Raw genomic sequence first — 26,748 nt, 5'->3', positions numbered from 1 at the left:
AGAGAGCTCCATGTGTGTGTTTCTGTGTGGGGCTTGAAGCACCAGGAGGACAGTTTCCCATGACAGGGGAAAAACTTCTGGTTTTAGAATATGGTGCTTAGATGGTGAAGAAGAGAACATGCAGTGAGGTATGGCCATTTGAAGGGTTCATTTATATTTTATTTATGTACTTTTTTTGTCAGTGTCCAGTAAGAACAGGAGAGGTGAGTTCTCAAGAGAGGGGCAGATAATGTGTTTTGATCTGTCAGCACAAGCTCAAGGATACTCATAAATATTTGCTACTTCTGTGTAGCCAGAGGACCATTCATCAAAATCATATTGATGGGTTGATGGAGACACTTTTACCATGTAACAGCCTGTGCAATGGCAGGAGGTGCAGGCTTGGCACCAGGCTGACCTGAGGCTTATTGACTCTGCCTGCCTGTGCTCTGTGGCAATACCATCAGTGACACATTCTGCAACTCAGCCCTTGCTGTAGTAGCTATCTTTAGGTGTGTGATGATTTCAACTAATTCAGGGTTTGGCCAGGCATTCATGGGTATAAAGAAGGCTAGAACATGCTTCCACAGCTTCAGCAAATCCTGTCAGAAATAAAATACAGGAAGGTTTTCATCTCATTTTGAAAGAAGTGTATTCCCAAGCGTCAATCCCTTGTTTCCTCATGACGAGGAGTGGGCAGGAGCAGGATTTGGGCTGTGCCCCTCTCCTCTGGCTCTCAGCTGCTGGGCTGTGTGTGCCCCAGCTGTGCTGCCCAAGTGCCTCCCATAGTGTGTGCCTCAGCCCAGACCTGCAGCTCTGGGCTTGCTCTGCCTGAGGAAAATCTTCACAGGCACGAGTGAGGTTTTACTGCCCTCCCTGTGAGGCAGAGAGCCCCCTAAATACCTGTCAAGCTAGGGTGCATTGAGAAAATTCCAGTTCCACACTCATTTACATCTGCTTGTGTATTAACATTGCTCAGGTCTGACTTTGGTAAAAGCAAAGTATAAAACCTATTTCTGTTTTCACAGCTTGAAAATAGAAGTTTCCACATGAGGCTATCACACTACAGGGGGAAAGAAATGGTTTGGCTATGATAAATAGCAAAACTCTGGGTTTGGAAATGTGTTTTCCAGTTGGTTCATTCTGGCATGAGGCACACTCCTGTTTTTGTGTGGAAATTTTCCCTCCTTAAAGCAGTTACAGATGGTCACAGTGCGATTTTTACGTATGCATTCAGCGAGCCAAACTCTTGACAGCTGAGTATTGCACATGTGACTGAAACTCTTAATTAGCTCCTGTGGCACCAGTTTGTTAGCATTGCTCAAAAGCATGACTCAGGGTTCTTCCCCGAGTTCCTGCTGAGAAATCTGGTGTCTGTGTGCTCTCGCAGGTATAATTAGGGGATGTGTTAGAATTACAATGTGTCAGAGTCTCATTTTCCTGCCCCAACTGCCAAAGTTTGCAAATATCTGCCTCAGCTACATATTGTAGATGTGGGGGGGGACTTCATTCACAGAGATTAGTTTTTACACTCTTACTCCTTCAAGCCTTCTCCACCCCCATAGACATCGTGCTTCAAAGCTGGTATTTGAATCCTTCAGCACTTGTGCAGCTGCTGATTTGGTGCAGCTGCCATAGGCTGAGGGAGCTGGAGGCAGTGAGGCTGATTTCCAGGAGCTGCAGATCTTCCACTCAATGTCTAACCCTGGATGTGAGCAGTTTGCCCACAGACCATGAACCACTAATTCAAAAGTAACCTTTACCAAATTTAAATGATGAACAATGTGCAGGTTTTCTCTGCTTGATGCATTTTTAGGGTTGTGGACAATCAGCTAACAATGTCAGAAGAGCAGAATCATATAAACATTTAAGTACTGAGAAGATGTTTCAGTTTTTGAAGTGTAATCTATTTACTTGCTTTCCCCTAAATGACTACTTTTGTAATCTCTTCAGGAGTTGAGTCCTGTGACAAGGAGTACTCTCGTTCCACCTGCAAGGATATAGCAAAACATGGGATTGCAGTTACACTGCACCTGTAACGCATTCAGTACTTGCTGCTCTGGCAATTCTTCAGCGTTAGTAAACCTGGAGAATGGAGACACCAGTACAATTTGACTAGTGCATAAAACATCCCTTTTTAAGGAGGGTTATCTTGTTTTCAGTGGACATCTAAATTACTCATGTGGTAGTAAGAACTTTGTATAAATGGAGTGTTGTGTGTAAACTGGAGAGATAGAAATGCATCCCTGCTTGGTAGTGGTTTCATGCCTTTAATTTTGTTTTGAGTACATTATTTAGGCAGGCATACACTGCTGAACCAGTCCTAGAGTCCTATGTGATAGCCAGAGAGCACTGATGCTCTGGAGCAGTGGCAGGATGACTTTGTAAAGCCCTTCTGACTCCAAACCAGAGAGGAGGAGTGGACAGCCATGTAAAATTTTGGGTTTGAAGATACCTTGAGGATCATGAGCCTCCTGGAGTGCAGTACTCATTACCACTGACCCAGAGTGAGCTACTTCCAGCTTCATTTCCTTTTTCACTTGCACCCACAGCTCTCCTTGGCGAGTGCCCCTACACCCTGCTGCACTGAGCAGGGTTTTGCTCAGTGTCAGAGCCTGCTCTGGAATCAGTTACTAGTTTCCAGCAGAGCCTGGTTTTGCTCAGCATCACATTGCAGAGCCCAGTGGCACAGAGGAAATCACTCACCCAATGTTTTGGTCCTCTCTGTTAGTCTGGAGGAGGAAGCAGTGCCGAGTCCAAGGAATATCATAATGTCACCAATACTGTAATAATTATTAAATCTTTTTTCTTTCCTTTTTCTTTTTTCTGACAGCAGTTTAATAGGATTTGTAGAATAAGTGGTGGCTGCCAGAAATGAGGTCTGGCTTCTCCCTAGTAAGCTTTTTGACATGGTGTGTTGGTGTGGACCTTATTCCCTCCAACAGCTGGAGGTAAAAATCTGATAGAAGAGAGTTGATCATTCTCAACAGTTGCAAATAAATGAGATAGGGATGCTTCTCTCAGTTAATTAAGATAAGATACGGTGCATTTATAATTATTCTTGGGATCCTCTTCCAAAGGTTTCCTCCATTATTTTGCATCTGGCAACAATTTGTCCTGGCATCAATTCTTCTTCTCGCTGGCAATGGAACAGAGAAGTAAATTAAGGAAGCAAGATTGGCCAAATGATTCACAGAACAGCACTTAGTGTCAAGAACATTTTACTTTTGTTAAGCAATGTTTTTTCATGCTACAGTTGAATCCAAGGTTCATTAATTTGGATAGCTGTTACATTATCCTGTCCAGCCAGCCTATGTGACCCTTGAGGATATACAAAGGGCACTGCAGTGTCTTAATTAAATCCTGCAAGTGTCAATGGGCAGGAATGGAAATGTCTGGAAATGTTTTCCTGTGCACACAACAGCTGATATTTATTGTTCTCAGTTATAGATGGTTATCCTTTTCCAGTTCATTGGGTATTTTGTAGCTGGTTCATCAAAAATTTAGTTGGTGTTCCACAAACTTGTTTTGTGAAGGAATGCTAAGCCACAGTGAGTTGGTGTCATGCTTCTGGAGGGCACAGGACAGATTTAATGCACATTCATTGAGGTCTCTAACCTGTCTATGTAAAACTGTATATTCCTTTATGTGGTAAGAGGTGGTAGTTGAAATTTGACAGCTAACTATGATTTCCATTATTTAAAATTATAATTATTTCCCTTGGATAATAACTTCTTGGATAAAATTACCCATGGATTAAACTACCTACTGATGCATTGAATTTTTCAAATTGATTCCTTGAAATGCAGAATCAGTCTCTTTGTTGAAGTGAGGAGTCATGTTTATGGTGGGTGAGAGACTTGCTCAAACCAGGTCTGAGGTCTTTGCAGGACTGGGATGTACATGGAATAAACTGAAATTGTCTTTGTCCTGCAAGCATAAAGCTTGGCAGGGCTGTCTTGGGTGAAAGTCTGCAGAGGCCCTGAATTTGTGTAAGAATTCATATCACAAACTTGTTAAAAGATTGCATGACAATTTCAAATGCTCAGATATATATGTGCATGCCTGCATATGTATGGATGAGTGTTTATAAATGTGTCATTTTTCTTTCTTTATAGGCCAGTGTTTAAAGATAATCAGGGAAATGTTGACAGAGACTCCCGATTCTCACCCTTATTCAGGCAAGAAAGTAATAAGATTTCCATGGAAGATTTGATTAAACTAATAGCAGAATACAGAAGGTAAGGAAAAGTTTTTAATTTGCTTTGAAGCTTTATAAAGCTGTGCAGAATAATTGTAGCTGGTTTTTTTTTCTTCATTTAACACAGAGTGCCAAAGTGGCTGTGTTAAATTATATTACATTGGTGTTTTTCACATTAGGTTATTACCTGCCAAAGAGTGCTTGAGGTTGGACTTTCCAGGAAAATTGAAACGTCGTTTGGCACATTAAAATAAATGTTATTATAACTAAAAATAGTGATTGCTTAAATCAGCTTTTATCAGGGGAGATGCAGGTGGAGTATCCAACATTATCTCAGGGGAAAAGAAATAGAAAAGAAAAAAAAACTGACAGAGATACAAAGTCATTCTTTGTGAGTTTCCCAACTCCTTGCTTTTGTTTGTTTGAGTCTCCATGGCAAACTCAAGAAGGGACATCGAAAGTGAAAACCTTCTCCAAGTGTTTTACAGCCTGTAAATTTCTGAACAGAGGTTTGGCTGGGTAGATTCCATACAGGTATAAGTCAGGTTAATCCTAGAGCAGGTTCTGTGTTTATACTGGATAAGTGACATGAGAATTGGACCATGTATTTCTCCTTGTCTCTTCTACTCCAAGTGGGCCTGAAAATGAATTAATCTAAAAAACTTCTGTTCCATTCATATAAAAAGAGATCACAGAAAGATTGAATATCAGCTATGGGCTTAGATTAGTCCCTTGTGCCACCTTACTGTTACTGGTCAGGACACTCTACTGGCTTCATTAGTGTCACCACTGCTGTGTTTGTGTCCCTAAAACATCTCCTAGACAAAAGAGATTTAGCATTGTGGTTTTGGCACTGCTCAAACTGCTTGGGCACAAGGAATATGTCTTGGTCACTTTTCAGCATGGCACTTCCAGAAGCCACAATGCTGTGAACTCCTCTCATCCCAATGCTCATTGAATTCCTTTTAGGGAATATTTCATTCAGATTTTATAAAGTAAAAGTAGATAAGTTAATTCTCATAAATTTTGCTTCATCACTTCCTTCTTTTTCTACAAAATAATACTGCTCACAAAGAGAAGGCAGGAGTGAGACGAAGAAAAAAAAAGAAACCACAAACCAAATCATATTTTATTTCTGTGTTTGATTAGAGTTTAATAGCTAATAGGTATATGTCAAATGTGTTTAATTTATCTTAAATATCTTAAATAAGATTCTGTTTTTCATTTTTGTTTCATTCCTGTGATGTTATGATCTCTGTTGTTCTAATTTTCTAAAATGTTTTCATTTATCTCATTGCAGAGCAGAGAAGATTAGCAAAATACAGACTATACCTGGATGTTTGGACATTGCAATTGATTGTGTTCCTTTGGAACATCCAAGTATGATTCCACTTTAAAATTAATTATTCTAATTCAATAGGACATTGTCATAGGCTTTCCATTCATACTTGCACCTCGAGGTGTCCGTTGTGTAGGAAAATGTGTGCAGGGGAGTGGTTTTGAGTTGCTGTCATTGAATTGCACCACCCTTTCATCCTGTACCTGGCCAGTTTTCAGTGTCTGAGAAAGAGAAGAGAGAAACCACACTGCTGCAGCTGGCCTAGAGCCACTTCTCCCCTGCCTGCCTGGGCTGCAGAGCACCTGCATTACTCTGAAAATGGCAATTTCCTCTTGTACTAGCTTAGAAGGAAGTAAAATTTGGCATGGTGTATGTGGGGGGATCACAAGCTTTTTTCAGCTTCCTCACAAGATCCTGGTAGACTTTTCCTGGGGATTATTCTGTGATTTGAGGAAGGAGTTTGCAGGCAGGGTCTGTCCAATGGCTTTTCCCAGAAATAGTTCTGTTTGCTGTGGATATATTAAGTTGATGGCCCCTCTCAGTTTGAGTTCCCCAGGAAGTTAAATGCCTCACTGCTTTAATAGTATAGGAAGAGAAAGTTTTCTCTGTTCTCTGTCCAGTTTTAATCTGTCTCAGTGACAGAGGGTTTATTTTCATCTTCTGTTTCTTTATCTGATTTCACTTATCCCAATTGCATCATATATTTGATCTAGTGCTGCACTGTTCATTTCTTCATTTTATTTATTATATTATTAGCTAATAGAAAAACTTAAATGAGCTGTAAAATTGATTAGAAGCAGCATCACTCTGTCTATTCTGTAGAAATTGTCTATATACCAATGAGGCTGTTACACCATCAAATGTCACAAAATACTGTGGGTGTCAAAAGAGGTTACCAGTGCTGTCCAGTTTAATTCAAGTGGGAGAAATAATTTAAAGGTGATTAATTGCCACTGTTCTGATGTAATGTGTAAATTTAAGGCGTCTCAGCATTAGTAATTTTTATAAGTTAAGGCAGGATTTTGTATATTCTATCTCAATATTATTTATTCTTAGAAGTACAACAGTAAAAACAAACACAATATGTGATGGGTCTCTTTGTTTTTTCTTTTGAAGACTGTGTAACTTCATCCTTTATTCCAATCAAGCCATTCCATAATGTAAAGGAGCATCAACCTACAGTGGAAGTTGAGGAGTTTGTGCAGGAATCAACAAAATATTCTCGACCTTACAGGGTGTACAAGAACCAAATATACATCTATCCAAAACACCTCAAGTATGACAGCCAAAAACACTTCAACAAGGTACAGTATGTCACTGATTCAGGCCAACATGGGGCATTAGTGGCCTGCATGAGCTCTTTTTAGGAATCCAGGAGAATTTATACAGGAGAAGAAAATGGTGATGTCACTGAACTGGCTCTTCATCTTTTTCATCTTTTGAAATCATAAAGCACTGGTACAATTTTAATGAATCTATGGGTTAATTTTAAGTTGTAACAGTGATTCAAAGAGAGATAATGTGGTAATACCTTCTTCATGATTTTCAGAAGAGCTTCATATGAATGACATAACATGTGCAGATAAAATTAATTTAGATAATGTTTGTAGTTCTTAAATGAAATCTGGTACCACTTGTGTTTCCTTGGTTGAAAACTAATTAAGGACAAGATACAGGTGAGTTCTGGTCACTTAATAGTCTGCTTCTAAACAGTCATTTTGAGGCCTGGCTTGCATTTTGCATTTTTCTTGGAAATTTTATTTCTAGTGATATAACTGAGACTTACAGGCATTTATAAATATTGATAGACCATTTGTGTGTTTCTCTTGGATTCTGAAAAGGCTTTATTCCAGCTCTGTAGTTTACCTGAATTTTTATGGGTACCCCATTTCTGATCTCAGCTTTACTATTCTCCTGTCTCTCCAGGCACGGAATATAACAGTGTGCATTGAGTTCAAGAGCTCTGATGAAGAAGGAGCAAAGCCACTCAAGGTGAGCTGCAAGGGGAGTTTATTCAGAGGGTGCTGTTTTTGAGGACATTACTTATAAAATCCAGGAATACTGGATTTTAAGGGTGATACTGAACCAGAACAATTCAGGAGTGGATGTTGTCATACATCCCAGTAATTTTGCACTGTGGTTCTGTTAGATCCCAGCTGGTCATAGTGATTCCATTTTACAGTGCCAGCATTCTGACTGGTGGAGGGGAAAGGAGGTAATATTAGAAAACTGAACCATTTTTTACACTGCAGCTTGCTTTTTCTAGAATTTGTCACTTATCCAATATTTCTCATTGAGCTCAGGAGACTTGATTGAAAAGTGAGGCACAAAATTAGAAGGACCTGAGACTTAATTCTTAGCTTTGCTATTGCCCAGGGGCTGTTGCATAGTCCAGTTGTGGTCTAGTTTTCCCAGCAATAAATAAAACTGCCATTACTCAGTAATCAAGAGAGCCCAGACAGGACCCTGCCAGAAAAGAGATTAACAGGGATAGTTTTTGTAACATTTGAAAGTCAGTAAAAGCACTGTATTGTGTATTGAAGTGCATAAAAGAGAAATAGATTTTGTAAAGCTTTTTGCAGAAAACTCTTAAATTGGTAAGACCAAGGAAGAAGTCTAAGGAGTCTGCATTGCTTAATTGAGCATAGGGTAATTTTCACAGAATCAATGGACTTTACTGGAAGTGTGTATAAAAAAATCCAGGTTTGAGCACTTAAAACATTTATTTTAATATTTGATAAAGTAATGATCAATCTTTCATGATAATTGTTTTGAATGTACATACATATTAGATATACCAATACTAGTATCTTCAGCAGAATTTCCCAATGTAATGAAAACATGTTACTTTTATCAGTGTATTTATGGGAAGCCAGGTGGACCCTTATTTACAACCTCAGCCTACACTGCTGTGCTGCATCATTCCCAGAATCCTGATTTCTATGATGAGGTCAGTCTGCTTTTTCTTTCATTAAATGTCTGCCAATCCCACATGTTTGCCAATGAGACAAAAAAAAATCTGTACAGAATGTTTCTGTTGCCATTGCTTGTGTATCTGGAAGGGCTGTGCTATGTAGATTGCCATGCAGTCTCATGTTTTGTTTTCTCTTCTTAAATCAACTCAGTGGATTGTTCCTTTTGTAAGATGTTCTGAGTACAGTTAAGATGCTGTAGAATTAATTAGGAGCAGTCCAGTTCTCTAAAATGCACGTCTGGATTACATTAAGGGTCCAGCTGCATCTCTGAATTTAATGGAAACAGTAAACATTATGATGAAGTGTGGAGCCAAGTGTCAGAACAAATCCCTCTCTGACATACAAGATCTGCATTGGGGCATTTTTGTTGATCCAGTGGTTTGAACAGAATGTACAGTGATGTGTGGTGGCTGCAGCAAGTCCTTTAGCTGTGGTGCCTTTGAGGATGCAGATATAGAGTAATTCATGTGGTGGCCTTTGCCAAATGTTACTCGCATGTGCATCTTTATGTTTCACCAAGTGTTGATTCCCCAGGCTTCCTGCAGGTGAACTTAATTTCACCCTATCAGTGACTGGTGTGTTTGATGGCTTGTGAATGTCAAGTGTCTGTTCTGAATTTTTCACTACTGCTTTATGTGTAGTGATAAGACTGGCAAATAGCACAGAGTTTATAGCCTGCATTTTCCAAACAGTTCTCCTAATCAATAAAATTTCCCTTTTCAGTAAAAATTTACTTTGATAAAATTGCTGAGACAAGATCAGCAGATAATGTACAGCTACATATGAAGTATCAATTTTAAGATGCCTGTTTAGGAACTGAGGTGAAACTTACAGCATTACATTTTCAGAGATTTTGTTTTGGGGTTTAACACATCTGAAAGTGTCCTTGGTGTGATGCTAGTGAGCCACTTGGTTTGGGAGATTACTTTCAACCTGAACGAGGAGCTGAGCTCAGATGTGAACAGCCAGTTGGGCTGGAAGAAGTGTGCACCTGTCCTAAATGTCCCTAGGAATGCAGGTGCAGAATTTAAAGAATGTAGGATGTTAGGAAAGTTGTCTTAATCTCTGTCTCTGGGTGCCCATTTTATATCTGTGTTTATGGTATTAGGTTCTTACCCTTAAGCTGATTTAACACTGGAAGCATTTGCCAACGATTTCTAACCCTTACTTTAGCATAGGATTAGCTTGGATAAATTTCATCACAGCTCACAGGAGCAAAGGTCATTTTTATTAGTTCTTATGGTAACATGTTTTAATTAGTTTGTATTTTTATCCCAATAGGTTAATAATACCTGAAAACCAGTGTGTAGGATTTCATGGATGGCATGATATGGGATTTAAGACTGAGCAGAAATTATAAATAAAAGTTTCTTTTCATGTCAGCCCTTATTACTTGGTCTTTGCCATGAAATGATGATGAAGCAGTAGCTGAAAAATCATTTTAGTTTTAATTTGGCCATCCTGCATATATGAGCACAGGGCTGGCTATTTATGGCTGCTAAAGTGCAGGTGATCACTTCTAAGCAGAGTCCACCACTCTTTAGTTCTGTCCTCTTTCATCTTATGCTCTTTCATCATTAATGAAAATACTCCTCCACAAGACAAAGTGGAAAAAAGCTGTTTTAAGTAAAAGGGATGGATGATCATCATAAACTATTTCCTTAAGAGAGTATTTCTTATCATGGAGCAAACATTACCCAGTAAAGGCAGGCTATACTTAGATATCTGTGTAGAGATGTCACTCATTTAGCCCATCTCTGATGCCTGGTTTAATTGATTTTTAAACTAAAGTGAGGTGTAACATTTTACATTTCAGGTGAAAATTGAACTTCCCACTCAACTCCATAAGAAACACCACATTCTGTTTTCATTTTATCATGTCACCTGTGACATAAATGCAAAAGCTAATGCCAAAAAGAAAGAGGCTCTGGAGACACCAGGTACCTGTAGTAGAATTATTTTCAATTATAAATATACATTATGTACATTCAAATAAGGATTGCAAAGTTTTTTGGCTGGGTGTTATTGTCTTCCTTTAAACTTTACAAGCTTTGTTTTTCCAAAGAGACTCATTTATTGTTCTTGTGCACAGTGGGGTTTGCCTGGCTCCCTTTGCTGAAAGATGCCCAGTTGGCTTCCCAGGAGCACCACGTGCCAGTGGCCAGCAGCCTTCCCCCCAACTACCTGAGCCTTCAGGAGCCAGCAAGCACCAAGGTATTCATTCACACCTCCACGTGGCTCCAGTGGCACAGAGCATTCATTGGCAGGTGGTCTTCATGAGGTCACACTGCCATTTGCTTTTGCTGGGGAGAGTAAATGGTAAATAAGGTTTCTGGTTTAGATATTCATTTGGATATCACTGGGTATAGGAACTAATATGTGCAGCACCTATCTGAATGTCTCACATTGCTGATTCACAGCTGTACATGGAGGAAAAAGTGTGGTTTTTATATTCTACAGTGTTATAACTCCTCAAAATGTGAATCAGAGTGGTCAAAAAGAACTCTTCACAAACTCAGGCCATATGACATTCATTCTCCAGCTGATGTGATCCACAGTCATGATTCATGCTCTAGTTTTGTGGTGTGATATCATATTTTCCTGCTGTTCCAGCCCAGCTTGGATTATTTCTGCCTCCTTGTGTTTGTTTTGCTATTGTCATGAGGACAGGGTGGGGCAGGATCTGTCCCTTGAATGGTAGCATTGGTCTTGAGCTGCAGAGTGGGTTTGTATTGCAGTGATGGTGTTTGTGAAACCACAGCAGCCAGTGCAGTTCATGCACACTCATGTGCAAAGCTGTGCACTGAAAATCTGGTGCAAACTTGAATAAGTAGAAAATAGGTGGAAAAATATTTTTTGTTGTTTTTCTTTTAACAGCAGATTGGCAGTGATATAAAATGGGTAGACAGTGGGAAACCACTTTTCAAAGTCTCTACTTTCGTTGTATCAACAGTAAATACTCAGGTAAGGCAACATTCCTCTTAGCTCTGTGACCTGCTTACACACAAAAAGTGTCAGGGAATGTCTGAAAGGGGTTTTAAAATCATACATTAATTTGTTTCTATAACATTTAAAGTTTATTTCAGTGCAGAAGGGCAAGATGCCAATGATGGAATACATACTTCAAGGATGCACAATTTAAGGAAAAGTGAAAATTATTTAAGATTATACCAACAGAAAAATTGTGGAATATCAGTTTAAACAGAAAAAAAAAATAAAATTATAAGTATCAGGAAGAAAAAAAAAAATCTGGCCTTTGAAATCCCTTAGCTTGTGAGGAAAAAGTTAATCACTCACAGCAGTGAAAAAGGATTAGTCAAAGCACCTGGAATTTAGCAAGCTGTGCTGGCCAATGGTTTGGACTCAAAAAATTGATTTTCTTTCAGTGACTCTAATGTAACATGGTGGAGACCAAGTGTGTTCATGGGTGTCATGGGTGATTGCTGTAACCAATTTCTGGCACTAAATTGTAATCATCTACAGTATACATTAATGTGAATGTTTCCTATTTTTAGGATCCATACCTGAATAACTTTTTCCATCAGTGCCAGGAAAGAGAAAAGGATTTGTCTCAGCCTCCTACCTCAAAATTTATCAATTCTTGTAAGGTAAAGTATCCTGCAATGCAAATTGTACTACACAGCTGTATTTAGGGTTTTCTCTCAATTGATCCCCCACTGCAGAGTTCTAACCATGGCACAGGTTTACCAGGAGGCAGAGGGTCTGTGACAGCTCCAGTCAGATGGACTTGATGTGACAGATGCACTGCTGTCACCAGCTGCCTCCCATCCCTTCTCATCTAGAGCAGGGCTGCATCTGCCCCAGCAGCTCTGCTGCCCCAGCCTGTGCCCGAGCTCAGATCCCTTAGGGGATAAGGGAATGCTGCTCCAGTAATGTCTGGGAAGGGAGCTGCAGTATTCCTGATAATCCTCTCTGCCTTAAATAACTTCTATCCTTACCTCCTTTAAAAACGTGGGTGCTATTCAGAGGGCTGGTCAGGGAGTGTATAAATCCAGAGTGCTTGTTGCCTGTCAAGTTTTGAAACCAGAAACAACATCTGCAAGCAGGAGCTGCATCAAATGTGCCTGTATTCAGTAGAGGTCAAAACCTGTGAGAAGGGAGGAGTATGACAAGCAAATTAGAAGAGCAGCAGGTGAATGTAAGGCTGTAATTCTTTACCTGTTCATGAGTGCTGAAATCCAGGGTTCTTCTGTGCACTGTACTTGTGGAATGTTAACAAACAGATAAGCAAGAAAACTGAAGGCAGATGTGACTGTTCCATCTCTGAACTGACGGAGCCATCGTACATGTGACATTTATTATATTTCCTTTTAGCACTCTGTAAAATCCAGCAGGTGTTTGGGGTTTAGATGTTTCCACCATGTAGGTGCTTTCCCCCTTTCCTTCACTGGTGATGTTTTCCTGTATGAGTGTATACCTTGATCAGATACAGGCTGCTTGGGAAGAGATTTTCTTTAAAAATGAAAGAATAGGTTCCAATAAATCATGGTAGTTCTCTGGGCAAATCCATAAGGATGGCCACTACTTTTGTTTGTAGATGCAGGTCTACCTGCAGATCTGAAAAGAGTGGCTTTGTTTTTGAATACTGTCTTGATTTAAAGAAATCATTAAGGTGTGTGTTCACAAGTCAAAGCATCAGTGTTATTTAGAAGGTTATACCTCAACAGAATGAAGTCCTAAATAATTTTTGGAAAGCCATTGAACATAATGGGCAAAGTTTAGGGATCCATAAAAGCTTTACAGCTTTCTAGACAGTAAGCTGATTTGGAAATACCTGAAATAAAAATCTAGGGGAAATTCAAAGGAGTTTGTTAATTTTTTATTAAAAACTCAATACATTTCTTGGTTAGAGAAGATAAAATGTCAGGTTTTTAATACTATTTTTTTTTTTTTTTTTTTTTTTTTTTTTTGCCCTTAAGTCAGTTTAGCACAAAATACTGGAATTCTGAAATTTGGACAATACTTACAGTTGTGTCATATTTAAAGCAAGCTTCATGGGGAACCAGTTCTCTACTTAGCTGACCTGTTTTCCTCCTGCTGTTACACCAGTGCCTGCACTGCATGGCACCTGTCAGCTTTTATTGCTTGTATTGAAAGTCTCTCACTTTCTTTCTTACCTCCCTTACAGAATTTGTTGAGGATTGAGAAGATCCATGTGATTATGAATTTTCTTCCTGTAGTCCTGAACCAGCTCTTCTGGGTTTTGGTGCAAAACAGTGATGATGAAGTTACAACAGCTGTGACCAGGTATCTGGCTGACCCCTGTGTGTTGTACAGGATTCACTCAAATGCAGATGTTGTGTAGTTATAGCTGCTCTATGACATTTAGGCTGCAATAGGTGAGAATGCTGCTTCCCCTTAGCACTGGGCTCTGCAAATAACACATGGAAATTTTGGTATCATGTGGCTGGAAATCACTGACCGTGGAGGATGTGTCTGTGTGCCTTGAGACAATCCTAGGGAAAGGTCTCATTCCTGAGCAGCCAAGAGCTTCCTGACACAGCTGGGTTTCAACTTTGGTTTGTGTTTGGTTCTGAGGATGTGGTGTTCAGCACAGGAAGAGCTCAGCAGCTTGCTGCATCCAGTGCAGAGTCAAACAACCAGGTCACACCATTTAGGGGCGTTTTTTAATTAGAATATATCAGCAATAACTGAAAAGCTATAGAAGCATTTTCCAGAGAGCAGACAAACAACTGCAATGATTTGCTGAGTCTCTCACCCCTCACATAATGAAATTGTCTTTATTGATGCTGTTAATCAGGGCAGCAGGAAAAAAGGAACTGGAGAGATTATTATTATTGGTCTCTGCAGGAGGGCAGAAAGTTGTGTTGTATTTGCTTATGGCCATAGTGGTGTTTTTGTTGTACTTCCTCCAGCAGCTAAACATGGGGACTACAATACTGCTGGTAGGAAAAAATTACAGCTGTCCTCTGCAGCCCTGTTAGACTGATCTGCTGTCAGTATTATTTCTTTTCTTCCAGAGATTGTGCTTCAGAATTAGTTCCTGAAGAACAATTACTTAGGGAAACTTAAAGGAACAAGGAAGCAGAGTTCCCCATCTTAGCCTTGGAAAGCTAAGCTTCAATATGCTTTATCAAAGGATCATGGCATTTTTCAGGGCAAGGTCCAGTTTTGCCACAGCTAGGTATGAGGATTAATGGATCCTTTCCTCATAAGTGTGTGTGTGATTTCATCACTGGACGCTGTTTTTAAAGGGGAAGAGGCCAGCAGACCTCTGCTGGGGACACCTTTGTGGCCAGCAAATCAACTGATGTTAAGTCTAGAGAAAATGATGAATTGTGTCCCAGGGCAGAATTTCAGCATCAGTTAACTGACTAGAAAAATGAAGAAGCAGCTGTTTAAAATACAGTTTTAATGATTAGATGGAAAAATGGAAGGATGTTGTTTTTTTCCATGCTTCAGATTTTGACTATACACACACCTGGCCCAAAAAAAGAAAAGTAAAAAGGAGGGATTCTCAGTGCTTTTCTAGCATATGTGGTGTCTTGTCTTCTGTGCTGGCAGAGCTGATGCCAGTGGGAATATGCATGTCTGCTGTGTGTGCTGTTCATTGACGTGTCCTACATATACACAGTGTTTTGTTCTGAATAGCTTGAAGCAGCTTGTGTTGAACTTACTAAAAGCAACAACAGAATGAGAGCATGGATTGGCTTATGTGTTGTGGAGAAAACATTATTCCTTTTATACTCATGGTTATTTACTTGTCTGGAGGCCCAGTTGTGTCATCATTTCCCTGTCACGTTTTTGCCAGAAATCATTTCTGTTTCAAATCAGAATGAAGGTTAAAAGATCAGAATGGGCACAATTAATTCTGTCATGGCTTTTGTTATTTGCTACAAGTTTTACTTCTCCTAACAGCAATATATATTAAAAATACTTAAGGGACTTAAAAAGCTTTTGGATCCAATAATAAGAATTTCCTGAAGACACTCAAATCACCAAGTTAGTCAAAGGGAGTACTTGTATGTGTCTGTCAAGTGCATTATTAATCTATTTTAGTCATACTGTTACTATGCCTGTTCCTAAATTCTTTCACATAAAAATAAGAGTCTAAAATTGCACAGTCTTTTCTATATTAAGTATCCTGAAAAAAACGAACTCCCAATAATCAAAAGGAAAGTATGGTCAAGTTGAAGACTTCTTGCCTAGATTTGTGTTTTCTGGAACAGGATGATCTCAAAGATGGTCCATGTATGAATTGAAGAGAAAACTCTGCTGCAGTTCTCAGTTTCACATAGTTAAATTTTGTTTCCTACTGTTTGTTGGAGCTCAGGTTTTGAGTGTGAGTGCTGGTGTGGTCCAGGCAATTTTCTTCCCTGTTGCTAATCCCTAAGCTTGTCTGTGGTCTCTTCATGTGTCCAGCCTCTCCTTGCTGTGCTGGAAAGCCCAAGAAATGACTGGCTTTTCCTAGTGGACAGATTTTGCACATGTTATTCATCATTTGGATCACACCCCTCATGCACTGTTCTACATGAGCTTACAAGAACAGGGCAGTGTGACTATCAGGTAGATTTTCTCTGCCATATGACACATAATAGCTCAGTTTTTGTTGTTCTTTTATCTTGCAGAGTTCTTACCAACATTGTTGCCAAGTGCCACGAAGAACAACTAGATAACTGCATCAATTCTTACGTGACGGTATGGCCAGTGTTGGAATGTTAATAGTTTGTGGAGAGATGGGTTGGCTTTGGTGGTTTTGTGGGGTTTTTTCCTGTTTACTCTTAGTTGTACTTGTTTGTAGCTTTTTCTGCATTAGCATCATAACTTTCTGCCACTGAGAGACTCTGGTTAAGAAACTTTAAAACTCTTCTGTTGAGGACAAGCAGCTGCTCAGGTCTCTGCTGCTGCAGCTTTTTTTTTTTTTTTTTTTTTTTTTTTTTTTTTTTTTTTTTTTGCCATAGAACACCAAGTTGAGCAAGCACAGGAGGGAGAAGCTGCAGTGCATCCAGCTGATAACTAGAACTCATATTTCAGAACCAAAACCTGGTGCAAATGTATTACCACTGAGTTTTGGGAGTGTAGGGTCAGTCTTTGTGAAATGATGCTAAGCAGAGAATTTCCCACTATGCAGCATTTGAGACAAGGGAAGGGGGAGATAACATGAAAGATCATGAAACTTCCACTAGATAATTACCAGTGAGAGACATTTGATGCTGCTTGCAGTCTGCAGCACTCCTCTTGACTGTGATGAGATTTATCACTATAAAATTCACTATAAAATTTCTGTCCATCTATGTTATACAGGTATGGGTTGCCCTTGTAAGGTGATCCCCTTGAATCCCTTTCTTTTCAATCCCTTGAAAAGCACCCACAAGTAGCAATTTTTGTGATTGAGGTACTTCTGGGTGCTCTTCACATTTGCCAGATGGCTTCATGTCTCTTAGGAAGCTATAGCTTTGTAACTAAACTTTTGATTATAAAATTATTATTTGTCTCAAGATCCCTTGTTTTTGCATGTTCTGTTGTACATAAATTCTTTTCTCATCTGTGGAATTCACATTCTATGTCTTTTCCCTATTTCTTCAGCCTTTTTTAGTCCTTTATTGTTTTGAAGACTAGAATATATGTGGGTAGGTACTGTGTATGGAGTTTGCTTCAGGGCAATCTGTAGTATTATTTAAAAAAACAAAGGAGTGGCCTCTAAAGATGATCTCCTTGGCATCTTTGTCAATTGGACATCCATTAAATGAGTATGAGCAATGCTGTTGGCCAGCAACTATCTCATCATCAATGCACTTGGGTAACAGCTTTATAAGCTGAGAGTTTTATGAAGCAGAGTTTATAAGCAGAAGCACAAATTAACTGCATCTACTGGCATGGACAGAAAAATCCATAGACAAGTGAACCCCATTAAGTGTGTTGCACTTTTTATTCCCTTCCCTGGCCTTTGTTGTTTTCCCTCTTTTAACTGCAGTGGAGAGGGATAGTAAATTTTGTTCTAGTCACGCTTGATGAATCAGTAGTGAGAAATCTTTAATAGCTTTGAGTGTTATGTTTGCTGACTTATCTGTGTATTTCATAAAGCAGAATAGAGGAGAATTGAAGGGTATTCAAAGAGCTGAAGGAGATATTGCCATTGCTTTGTCTCTTGTCTTGCTCTGGTCAGTGGTGACAGAACTAATGGAGATCATGATGGCAATGAGAGATCCCCACAGTCGTGGAAAGAAACTATGAGAGGCAAACAGTTGTGTGGAGTGCTGTCTGTAATGACATCCTGCTTCACTGTGCAACAAGTAGCTCTTAGAAAATACATTTCATTTGTGGATGATGAGTATTATTTGTGACATAGGCTCGGAGGGAGTGTTTCACTTTAGGAATAAAGTGAAAGCAAATACAGTCCTGATAAACTGTAGACTTTAGCATGTAGAAATATGAAAACATGATAGAAGTAAGGCTGCTAAATGGGAAAACATTTTAATTTCAGTGTTGACAGCTGTTGATTGATATTTGCATGGCATGGATTTACTTTCCTACTTTATTAATGCATATGTCTACAGGTAATGTACCTCAGCCTCTGAGTAGTTCAGTTTGTCTCAGGTACCCCAATTTCAGCACAGAAGAATTCTTCTGGGGTCCAGCAGAGCTCTTCCAGCAGAGCAAATAACCAATGTAACATGTAAATGTAGTTAATTAAATGGGTATTAAAACCACTTCTGCTCAATAATTTTTACTGCATGACCAGCTAATAATCTTTGAAACTACAGGTGATCATTAAGTCACACCATAAATCCATTTGGTCTGTTTTCTCATTTCCAGCAGCAGTCAAAACCCAATAACTGGTAATCTCTTTGTTTTCCATCTGAAAGGAAACAAATATCTACTTCAGAAATGCTGTTTTGGGAATAAGTAAGTTGGGAATTGTGACTCACAATGCAGCAATAATGTGAGATTACACTGACTTAAATAACTGGACCCAGAAGTGCCAAACTGCACAGGGAGAAGCTTATGGCATCTGCTGTAGAAACAAAGCTGAATATTAATCACTTGTTTTCAAGAGATGTTTGTTTCTTTTGCCAACCTGCTTGTATTGAAAAGATTTTTGATCCCAACTGATGCCCTATCAGAGCTGTTGCTTTAGGGAAGGTGCAGTGGTACCAAATTATCAGCTTAAATTTTTGAGCACTTATGGTGGGTTTGAGTTCCTAACAACTTGGTAGGTAAATTCCTCCCTTGAGGGCTCAGTTTCTACAAGGGGTATTGTTTTGCCCATCAGAGAGCTGCAGTGCTGCTCTACACCTTTCAGGATGAAGAGTTGTGACCAGCTCTGAGTGAAAGGTGACCTTGACTAAGTGGGTGAAAACCCTCCACACTTCCTCTGCTGGCATTTTCTTTTCTTCCCAGGTGAAGTGGCTTGAAAGGCAGTTTGGAGGTGTCAGGATCCTATCATCTATTGAAAAGTAAATCAGTGCTGATTTTAAGCAGAATTTCCTCTTAATTCACATTCAGCTGAAATCAATAGAAAGCTGTGTTTAAAACTGAGGTTTTGTAGAGGAGCAGTGTTGTGCCATTACTGCTAGGGAAATTAAACTTTATGTGAATGGATTGTTCAGTCAAGATCATTTGACAGCAAAGTTTGTCAGCTGTTAGTGGTACACAATTTATCATCTCCTACTGAGGCTTTTTTGTATTTATTTTATTGCACATTTTGAAAGTTTTCCTTTTTTCTTTCTTCCTCAGTATGTGTTCAGGACCAAATCATTTAATGAAAGAACTGTCCATGAGGAGCTATCCAAGAATGTGACTGGTCTGCTGAAGTCAAATGAACAAGTAACTGTGAAACAGGTTTTAAAGGTGAATGATAGCTTGAATTAGCACATTTGTAGTTTTCCTATTGGTTTTCTGCCTAAAGCTCACTTATCTTTCTCCTCTTTCTTTTCCCTGTGTGACCTTTGTGCAAATCACACCCTGCAGTGATTCAAGAGTCAGACTTAGCAGAGCTGCTGCAGGTTCTCAGCATAACATGTATCTCAATATGCTGTGGTTTGCATAAAATTCCTCCTGTCTATTACAGCTCAGTCAGAACCTGGGACCTAGTTCTTACACAGTATGATGTGGGCAATTAGTTTTAGGATACTGTGTTTTTATTTTTAACTTGGAAGATGCAGGGGAAATACTGATCTGTATGAAATTCATACATCTGTAAGGTCTGTCCCTGAGCCTCTGGTTATGGTACAAGAGCTACCCAGTCCAGCCCAGGACTTCCCAGAGGCAAAAATGTGTTCTGCTGTTTAAAATGAACCAGTTCTGATTTTCTTCGAGCTATTAGCAAAAAAAAAAAAAAATAGTTTGAAAAAAGCAGAAAACCTGCAGAAATCCTGGGCTACAAAAAAGTGCTTGTGGTTGGGTTTGTTGTGAGGTGGTTTGGGGGTTTTTTCAATGTATAAGCTTTTGGAGTGTATTTGTTTCACATATATCCAGAGATATCAATCTGTATTGTACTTATTCAGTATTTCAAATGGTATTTGAAGAGCCACTCTGTTCAAGTACCATCTTATTATGTGCCAAATTACCCTTTTGATGGAACTCACAAGGCAGGTTATTCTCTGCAGTTCTCTGCATCACCCCTTTCTGCCTGTTCCCTGCAAGCAAACCATTCAGTAGGAATGGGGAGTTTGTAGGAGTGGTGCTTGGAAGCTCCTTATTGCAAAAAGCCACAGTGAGAAAATGCCTGAGATGGCTTCACCTCTCTCAAGGACATGATCCAGCATTACTCAAATCCATGGCACTTAGATTTTTAAATTTATTTGTCACATAGTGTTTAGCACTGTGCATTACTGAGACAATCCATCTATAAGGGATGGTAATGCATCATAAGGTGTTTATCAGGCAATCATTATTCATTCACTCTTTTCCTTTTGAACAGCATTCCTGGTTCTTCTTTGCAGTCATCTTAAAATCAATGGCACAGCACTTGGTTGATACAAACAAAACAAAGGTAAGTTTATATACAAAATCTCTTAGGGAAATTGCAGAGTCCTGGCAAATACACTTGTATATACTTGAACTTTACTGCTTGACTGGCCAATAAAATAAATCCTGTGATACTTGGTAAAATAGGTTGACCTATGAAAACATTATATTACCTGCTGGGCTCCAACCTGTTCTTGATTGTACAAAGATAGATTGAGGATAGGTTAAGGATATATTTCTCTTTCCTATGGACCAGATTCTTCTGTTTGGAGTTTGTGCTTAGAATTGATCCATGGAACTCTAGGAGTACTTTTCTTCTAAGTTGAATGGCCTGTGGTTTGCTGACTTTATTCTTGGCCTGAATGTTTGATGTGCAACATCCTGCACTCTTAAGTTGATGATCTGTTCTCTGCTTAGGTTTCTCGAACTCAGAGGTTTCCAGAATCATTTCAAACTGAGCTGGACACACTTGTGATGGTTTTGGCAGACCATGTTGTTTGGAAGTACAAAGATGCTCTTGAGGAAACCAAGAATGCAAACTGCAGCACTGCCAAATTTCTCAAGGTGAGGTGTTCTGTCATTACAGCACATGAACTTATTTCCCCATATTTAATACAAACTCCAGACTAATCTAGTCTAGTCAAAGGGGAGTAAAACCAATTCTGAGTGGATGATGGCTCAATTTCTAAGTTCAGTGGTGACTGATTATTCAGTTTTCTATGGCCTTTCATCTTTGAGGATGCAAAAGCTTCATGTAAATCTGCTCTAAAGCAATTGTAATTAATTTCTGTCTATGCTTTTAAAGAGTCAAAGTTTTCAAGTTTTGCAGATTCTTCCATTATATTCAAATAGGTAAAATATTTGGTTTGAATGTGTATAACAGAAGGCTTTGCTAGTTTTGCAGAACTCAGGAGTTGCAGAGAAGGGAATTCAAGATTTTTTTTTCTCGAGTAAAACTCTGTGGTGGTTACTTTAGGCTGCAGACACAGTGAAAATGACAAGGTAGATTAATTCTTTATTACTGAAAATTAATGTGAAAATCAAGAGAGATGCACCAGGTCTCTGATGTTACTTGACCTGCCTAAGACTTACCTCATCTGTGCACATGATTCCAGTGTACAGGTGACACAAAGTGATCAGGTAACTGAGGCCATGTATTGGACTTTTTCCTATAAAACACTAATTCATTTTCCCCCTTTCTTAGCGCTGTTTTACATTTATGGATCGTGGATTTGTGTTCAGGATGGTCAACAACTATATAAGTATGTTTGGAACTGGAGATAGCAAGGTATGGCTCTGATTTATTTGTTTGTGTCTGTTTTTTCTAAAGTGACTGAGTAGCAGAGTATTTTTTATAGTGAAACTATTTATGAATCCATGATTTCACCAGGCTCAGAACTCAAGTCAGTGAAAATATTTAGAGTAAATATAGATTAAATCCTTCTGGGTTTAATCCATGTGTCTCCTTTTCTGGGAGTAAATAGCCATGTTCAAACATCTACTCTGTGAGACCTGCAAGACCAGACTCTGCACTGCTCAGACCAAAGAATCCAAAAGACCAAATTTAAGCTTTAATTCTTTGAAAGTACACTTGTCTGTAAGTATCATCAGAAATTGGCAGCAGTTTTCTTTGAGGAGAATAAAGTAAGAGCATATGAAAAAGCATTGTGTAAACTCAAGTGACACTGTAACATCTTTACTTTGTGTGAATGCCATGCTCTTACCTCATTGATGATGCAAGAAGGCAAATCTGCTCCAAATTAGTCTGGGCTGGCTATGAGGAAAATTCCCTGCAGCCTGAATTTCTTCTGTAATGCCTGCAGCAGTCACTGATAAATTTTGAACAATGGATTTAAAACAGCAAGAGGTCCCTGAATTTTTCAGCATGACTCCTTTGCTCTTCATCCACCAGGATGAGTCACAGGCTTTTTCTCTTCCATGCAGAGTTTATGAGTATATATATATATATAGTAACACAATGTAGTCAAGATATAAACTTTGAATGATTCATCTTTCCCCAAAAATCTCACAAAGCTTTTGTCCATTAACTTTTTATAATTCTTTACTGGTAATATGTGCATTTGTAGCTAAAGAATGAGATTACTCCAGGTCTGCTTTGCTTTTTACTAAAACCACCTTCATTCTTAACTCAGGTCTTTGACTTAATCTCTGGAACAGCTGTTGAATGGTCTCTCAGTTATTAATGTCATAGCCTGAAGTCTGTAATTCTGTAAATAGTATTATGCAATCTGAAAACTGTTTCTGCGTTTCAAACTTCCCTAAATACATCCAACCAAAGAAACAGATGTTTAATTAAAAAAGCCCATTAATGGTCAGTGGAAAAGCCTGAGATTAATCAGTGTGCAGAGCAGTGCTTAGCACCTTCTTGGCAGTGAGTGTGTGAACAGTGCCAGCATCCCTCCAGATCCATCTGCCAGCGTGTGTGGGAGCAGATTCACCGTGGAGTTGTGGCAGATGTGCAGCTGGAGCAGGATTTGTGGCACTTGGAAACAATAGTCACAAAATAAAATCAGAGATTTCTTACCTCAAGGAGAGAGGCCTTGAATCATTTTCATTTCAGTCCCATCCTAAGCAGGAGTCACTCTTCTAAATGTGCTGCAAGATTTCTTTTTGTGTGTTTTTTGCCTCTTTAACTGAGATTATTTATGTATCAAAGAAAAAGATACTGCAGTCTGACCTGTCTTTTCAGAAAATTTAACAGTGTATGTTGTTGCCTGAGTATCTTTGTGGGTGTATCAGTCTGTAGCAGTACAGTTTGAATTTATTGCAATTCTGGATGAAGCAACATAATTTCTGTTCCACAGAGATATCCCTTATGGTATTCCATATTTTGACATTTAAATATTGTTTTGAGAAACATTATTCAGAAGTTGAAATACCTCATTAGAAATCAGTTCATTGCTGTGTTCCCTCAAAATGTCACAGTTCCTCTTGGGAAACACATTTCAGATGTTTCACTTTTTATTTGCCATTAACATGTCCAGCTAACATACTGTATTCCTGAAGAGATACTACAGTGCAATAAAAAATTTTAGGGGAAAATTCCCTACCATCCCCTACTTGGTGGACTCAGAAGAGTGCCTGTTCTAGGTATCCCAGCCTGATGGTGGCAGCAGAAATGCTACAATTCAGTTTTAGTGCAAATGAAAAGACTTGTACAAATGCTTTCCAGCATTAGGGCAGAGTAACTCTGCTGCTGAATGACTGAGAATGACTGCTTGGCCACTGAGGACAATGAGATGGGATGATGGAAATAAAAATGTGCTGCTGGAAATGGTGTATTATCTTTATATCTCAATTTCACATCATTACAGAAGGAATGATAAGTTCTTGAGGTAGATGCAAGGCTCCAAAAATTATCTGGATGGCTTCTTTGAAGGGAGTTATTAAAGAAATAACACCAAAACTATGTATTACCCAAATCCCTTGGAGGTGGAACTCATTGGCATTAACAGAGGAAGTTTTATACCTCAGTAAGCTCTAGGTGTGACCTGTGTGGCTGAAACTTTGAAAAAAATTTTTTAAGTCATAACTATGATGGTTCATAATTTCTATAGACTAGAAGAGATACTTCACTATTATTTCATGCTATAGTATGTCATCAAAAGACCCAGTGTATCTTTAAGGATATTTAGTTTGACTCAAGCTTAGATTTATCACTATATCTTCAATGAAAAATCATAGTTTACAAATCCAAACGGCTTGTTTGTCTGTGACAAATTATTTTGATAACAGAGATGAAAACCATAGATTTATTGTTTGTGCAGCTTGGCATAATAAGCTCCAAGGTTTTGTTGTTGGGTGTGAGTGTGAAGTTTGATGTAGAGATAAGTAGCAGTGGAGCTGTGTCTCACTATTTCCCATGTTTTAATGTGAACTGAACCGTTACCTGTTGGGATTTTCAGACTTTACACCAGTTCAAATTTGACTTTCTCCAAGAAGTCTGTCACCATGAGCACTTTATCCCTCTGTGCCTGCCCATACGGTCTTCAAACATTCCTGGTAAGGTCTCCCTCAGGAGGATTTCTGTATAGCAGTGAATTGTTGGGAGGTTCAAAGAGCAGATAATAAATAACTCTCTCAAGAGCCGTGTCTGTACATCAGGCTCAGAAGCCCCAAACAGCTTTTCAGGTGTGGAACTTAAGCAGTGTGATAAAAATAACCTAATTTCAGTATGCCTGTAAATAAACTTAACCTCTGGCAGCTCAGTTAGGGAGTGGGGGTGGAAGCTTTCTCACTGGAAGTTTTAACTGGAATTTTTGTGATGACTGATTTGCTAAATCTGTAAGGCTACTGCAGTAGCCTTGGGAAGTGGTGAACTAGGAGAGGATTTCAACAGGTACAGCTCAAGCAAAGGGCTCTTCTCTTCTTTGTACCTCAGTCTTCAGCACCAAAAAATGAGTTCAGTTTTGACACTCAGGGTTAGAAGTTGTTTTAGTTCAAATTTGAGTCAATTTTTTTAAAAGCAAAATATTTTTTTACCAATAATTAAAAAGTGCATTTTTTTGCCCATTTTCTTATGTTTATGAAAAATGAAGACACTGTGACGCCTTCAGAATCAGCACAGGAGTATCGAACATCAGGTATGAGCAATATGACTGCATGAGAGAGCAGAATTTGACTACTGCCACTGCATTGTGGCACATCTTAGACAAAAGTTATTTATCATTTTCAGAGGTGGAATTGCTCTTTTAGAACTTTTCGAGCTTAGGATATGAGAACAACAATTTGGAGTTTGTACCTCCAAGAAGTTAATAGTCTAATGAGCAAGTGGTTGAGATTCTCATGTGGGAGCATGTCTACAAATCATCTTATTACTGAATAGTAAAAGCTGCATGACTTCAAGAGATAATAATATTAGATTAGTTCATTCTGAGAATTGAAGGAGCAGAATGAGGCAGACCAGGAAATTGAGGTTTAACAATGGATTGAACATTTGGCCAGTGAAGGGGTGGGGGGAGGATGCATTAACCTAAATATTAATTTAAACATTCTTGTCCGTTCCATTCCAAGACATTCCAGAGTACACACTGACTAATGAGTTTTGCCGTAAGCATTTCCTAATTGGAGTCCTGCTGAGGGAGGTTGGCTTTGCCTTGCAAGAAGACCAGGATATCAGGCACTTGGCTTTGGCTGTGCTTAAAAACTTGATGGCCAAGCATTCCTTTGATGATCGATATGCAGAGCCGGTAAAGAAACTGCTTGTTCTTCTTCATTTGCTTGTTCATACAGTGCCTAAACATACATGAAACTTCTTTAGCCACTGTTATGTATTTCTTAGTTTCTTGAGGATTGTGTTGTATCTTTTATTTTTAGGCCAAACAAGCACAAATTGCAAACCTGTATATGCCACTCTATGGGATGCTTTTGGACAATATGCCAAGGATTTACATGAAAGATATGTTCCTCTTCAATATCAATACTTCCAATCAGGTAATTCGTGTGATTTTTTTATTTTGGAGCACTGAAATGAGCAAAGTGAGCCAGTCTGACCCAGTGGGAAGAGGTCCAAGCTTATGCTGGTCAGCAGTTAGGTAGCAGAATACAGTTCTGAACTTACTGATATATTTTCATTTGCAAAGTTTGATTTGGAAGGTCTCAGTTTGCAGAGTACCTGCAGAGCCCTGGGGGTCTGTACTGTCAAGGAACAGAATGGGGGTCTGGAACAGACCCAGGACACTGCTGTCCCAGGGCTGGAAATTCAGGGTTAGAGATTCAGAGCTCCAGACAATGTGTCCAGTACTTCTGCCACAGGCTGGGGTCTGAGGATGTGTCCTCAGGGCAGGAGGTTGGGACAAAAGTTGGTTGGGTGTAAAGAAAACCTCCCATTGCCCTCAGAGTCTTTGCAGGATCACTTGGTGCACCCAAAAGTGGTACAGTACAACTGAGGGACCATAAGCTACACCAGGAGACAGAGGAAATACATACAAATAACTGAAGGCGGGAAGAGGTACAGAAACATCATAAAGCAACTTTACTGCCATAGAAAATGTCTGTATAAAATGCACTTCTGGAGGAATATGTTTGTTTCATGGAAGATATGTTATAACCATACTGCTTTAAAAGCTAGAAGCAGATTTCTGCAGGGGTGTTGTGTCTTTCAGTCCTTCCAGCAAATGAGCCCATTTCTTTGAGCATTGCTAATGACAATTAGTGTTCCTTTCCCAGTGCTGTGTTAATGTTTCAGAACAAACACTAGTTAGACTTGACTAGTCCTTTACAGCTTCCACGATGAGAAAGTCTCATATTGCAGGTAAGTTTTCACCATATTATGGCAAGCC

At 39.1% G+C, this 26,748-nt stretch overlaps 1 protein-coding gene across 3 annotated transcripts in view; it reads left to right on the top strand.

Annotated features, from left to right (window-relative positions):
* DOCK10 (dedicator of cytokinesis 10) overlaps nucleotides 1–26,748 on the top strand; it is a 140,058-nt gene that overhangs the window by 87,415 nt on the left and 25,895 nt on the right. For all 3 annotated transcript variants that reach the window (XM_056499007.1, XM_056499009.1, XM_056499008.1), the window contains exons 15-33: nucleotides 4,098–4,220; nucleotides 5,481–5,560; nucleotides 6,636–6,823; nucleotides 7,446–7,511; nucleotides 8,377–8,469; nucleotides 10,311–10,434; nucleotides 10,587–10,708; nucleotides 11,372–11,458; nucleotides 12,010–12,102; nucleotides 13,644–13,762; nucleotides 16,105–16,174; nucleotides 19,214–19,327; nucleotides 20,400–20,471; nucleotides 20,864–21,010; nucleotides 21,651–21,734; nucleotides 24,373–24,469; nucleotides 25,006–25,050; nucleotides 25,481–25,656; nucleotides 25,784–25,900. In XM_056499007.1, the coding sequence (XP_056354982.1) occupies nucleotides 4,098–4,220; nucleotides 5,481–5,560; nucleotides 6,636–6,823; nucleotides 7,446–7,511; nucleotides 8,377–8,469; nucleotides 10,311–10,434; nucleotides 10,587–10,708; nucleotides 11,372–11,458; nucleotides 12,010–12,102; nucleotides 13,644–13,762; nucleotides 16,105–16,174; nucleotides 19,214–19,327; nucleotides 20,400–20,471; nucleotides 20,864–21,010; nucleotides 21,651–21,734; nucleotides 24,373–24,469; nucleotides 25,006–25,050; nucleotides 25,481–25,656; nucleotides 25,784–25,900 (2,017 nt within the window). The remainder of the gene's footprint in view (nucleotides 1–4,097; nucleotides 4,221–5,480; nucleotides 5,561–6,635; nucleotides 6,824–7,445; nucleotides 7,512–8,376; nucleotides 8,470–10,310; nucleotides 10,435–10,586; nucleotides 10,709–11,371; nucleotides 11,459–12,009; nucleotides 12,103–13,643; nucleotides 13,763–16,104; nucleotides 16,175–19,213; nucleotides 19,328–20,399; nucleotides 20,472–20,863; nucleotides 21,011–21,650; nucleotides 21,735–24,372; nucleotides 24,470–25,005; nucleotides 25,051–25,480; nucleotides 25,657–25,783; nucleotides 25,901–26,748) is intronic.

This window comes from Oenanthe melanoleuca, chromosome 9, assembly GCF_029582105.1.
Source record: "Oenanthe melanoleuca isolate GR-GAL-2019-014 chromosome 9, OMel1.0, whole genome shotgun sequence".
Lineage (NCBI taxonomy): Eukaryota > Metazoa > Chordata > Aves > Passeriformes > Muscicapidae > Oenanthe > Oenanthe melanoleuca.
The sequence above is the reverse complement of the archived record's forward strand: the minus strand, read 5'-3'. Positions and strand labels throughout refer to the sequence as shown.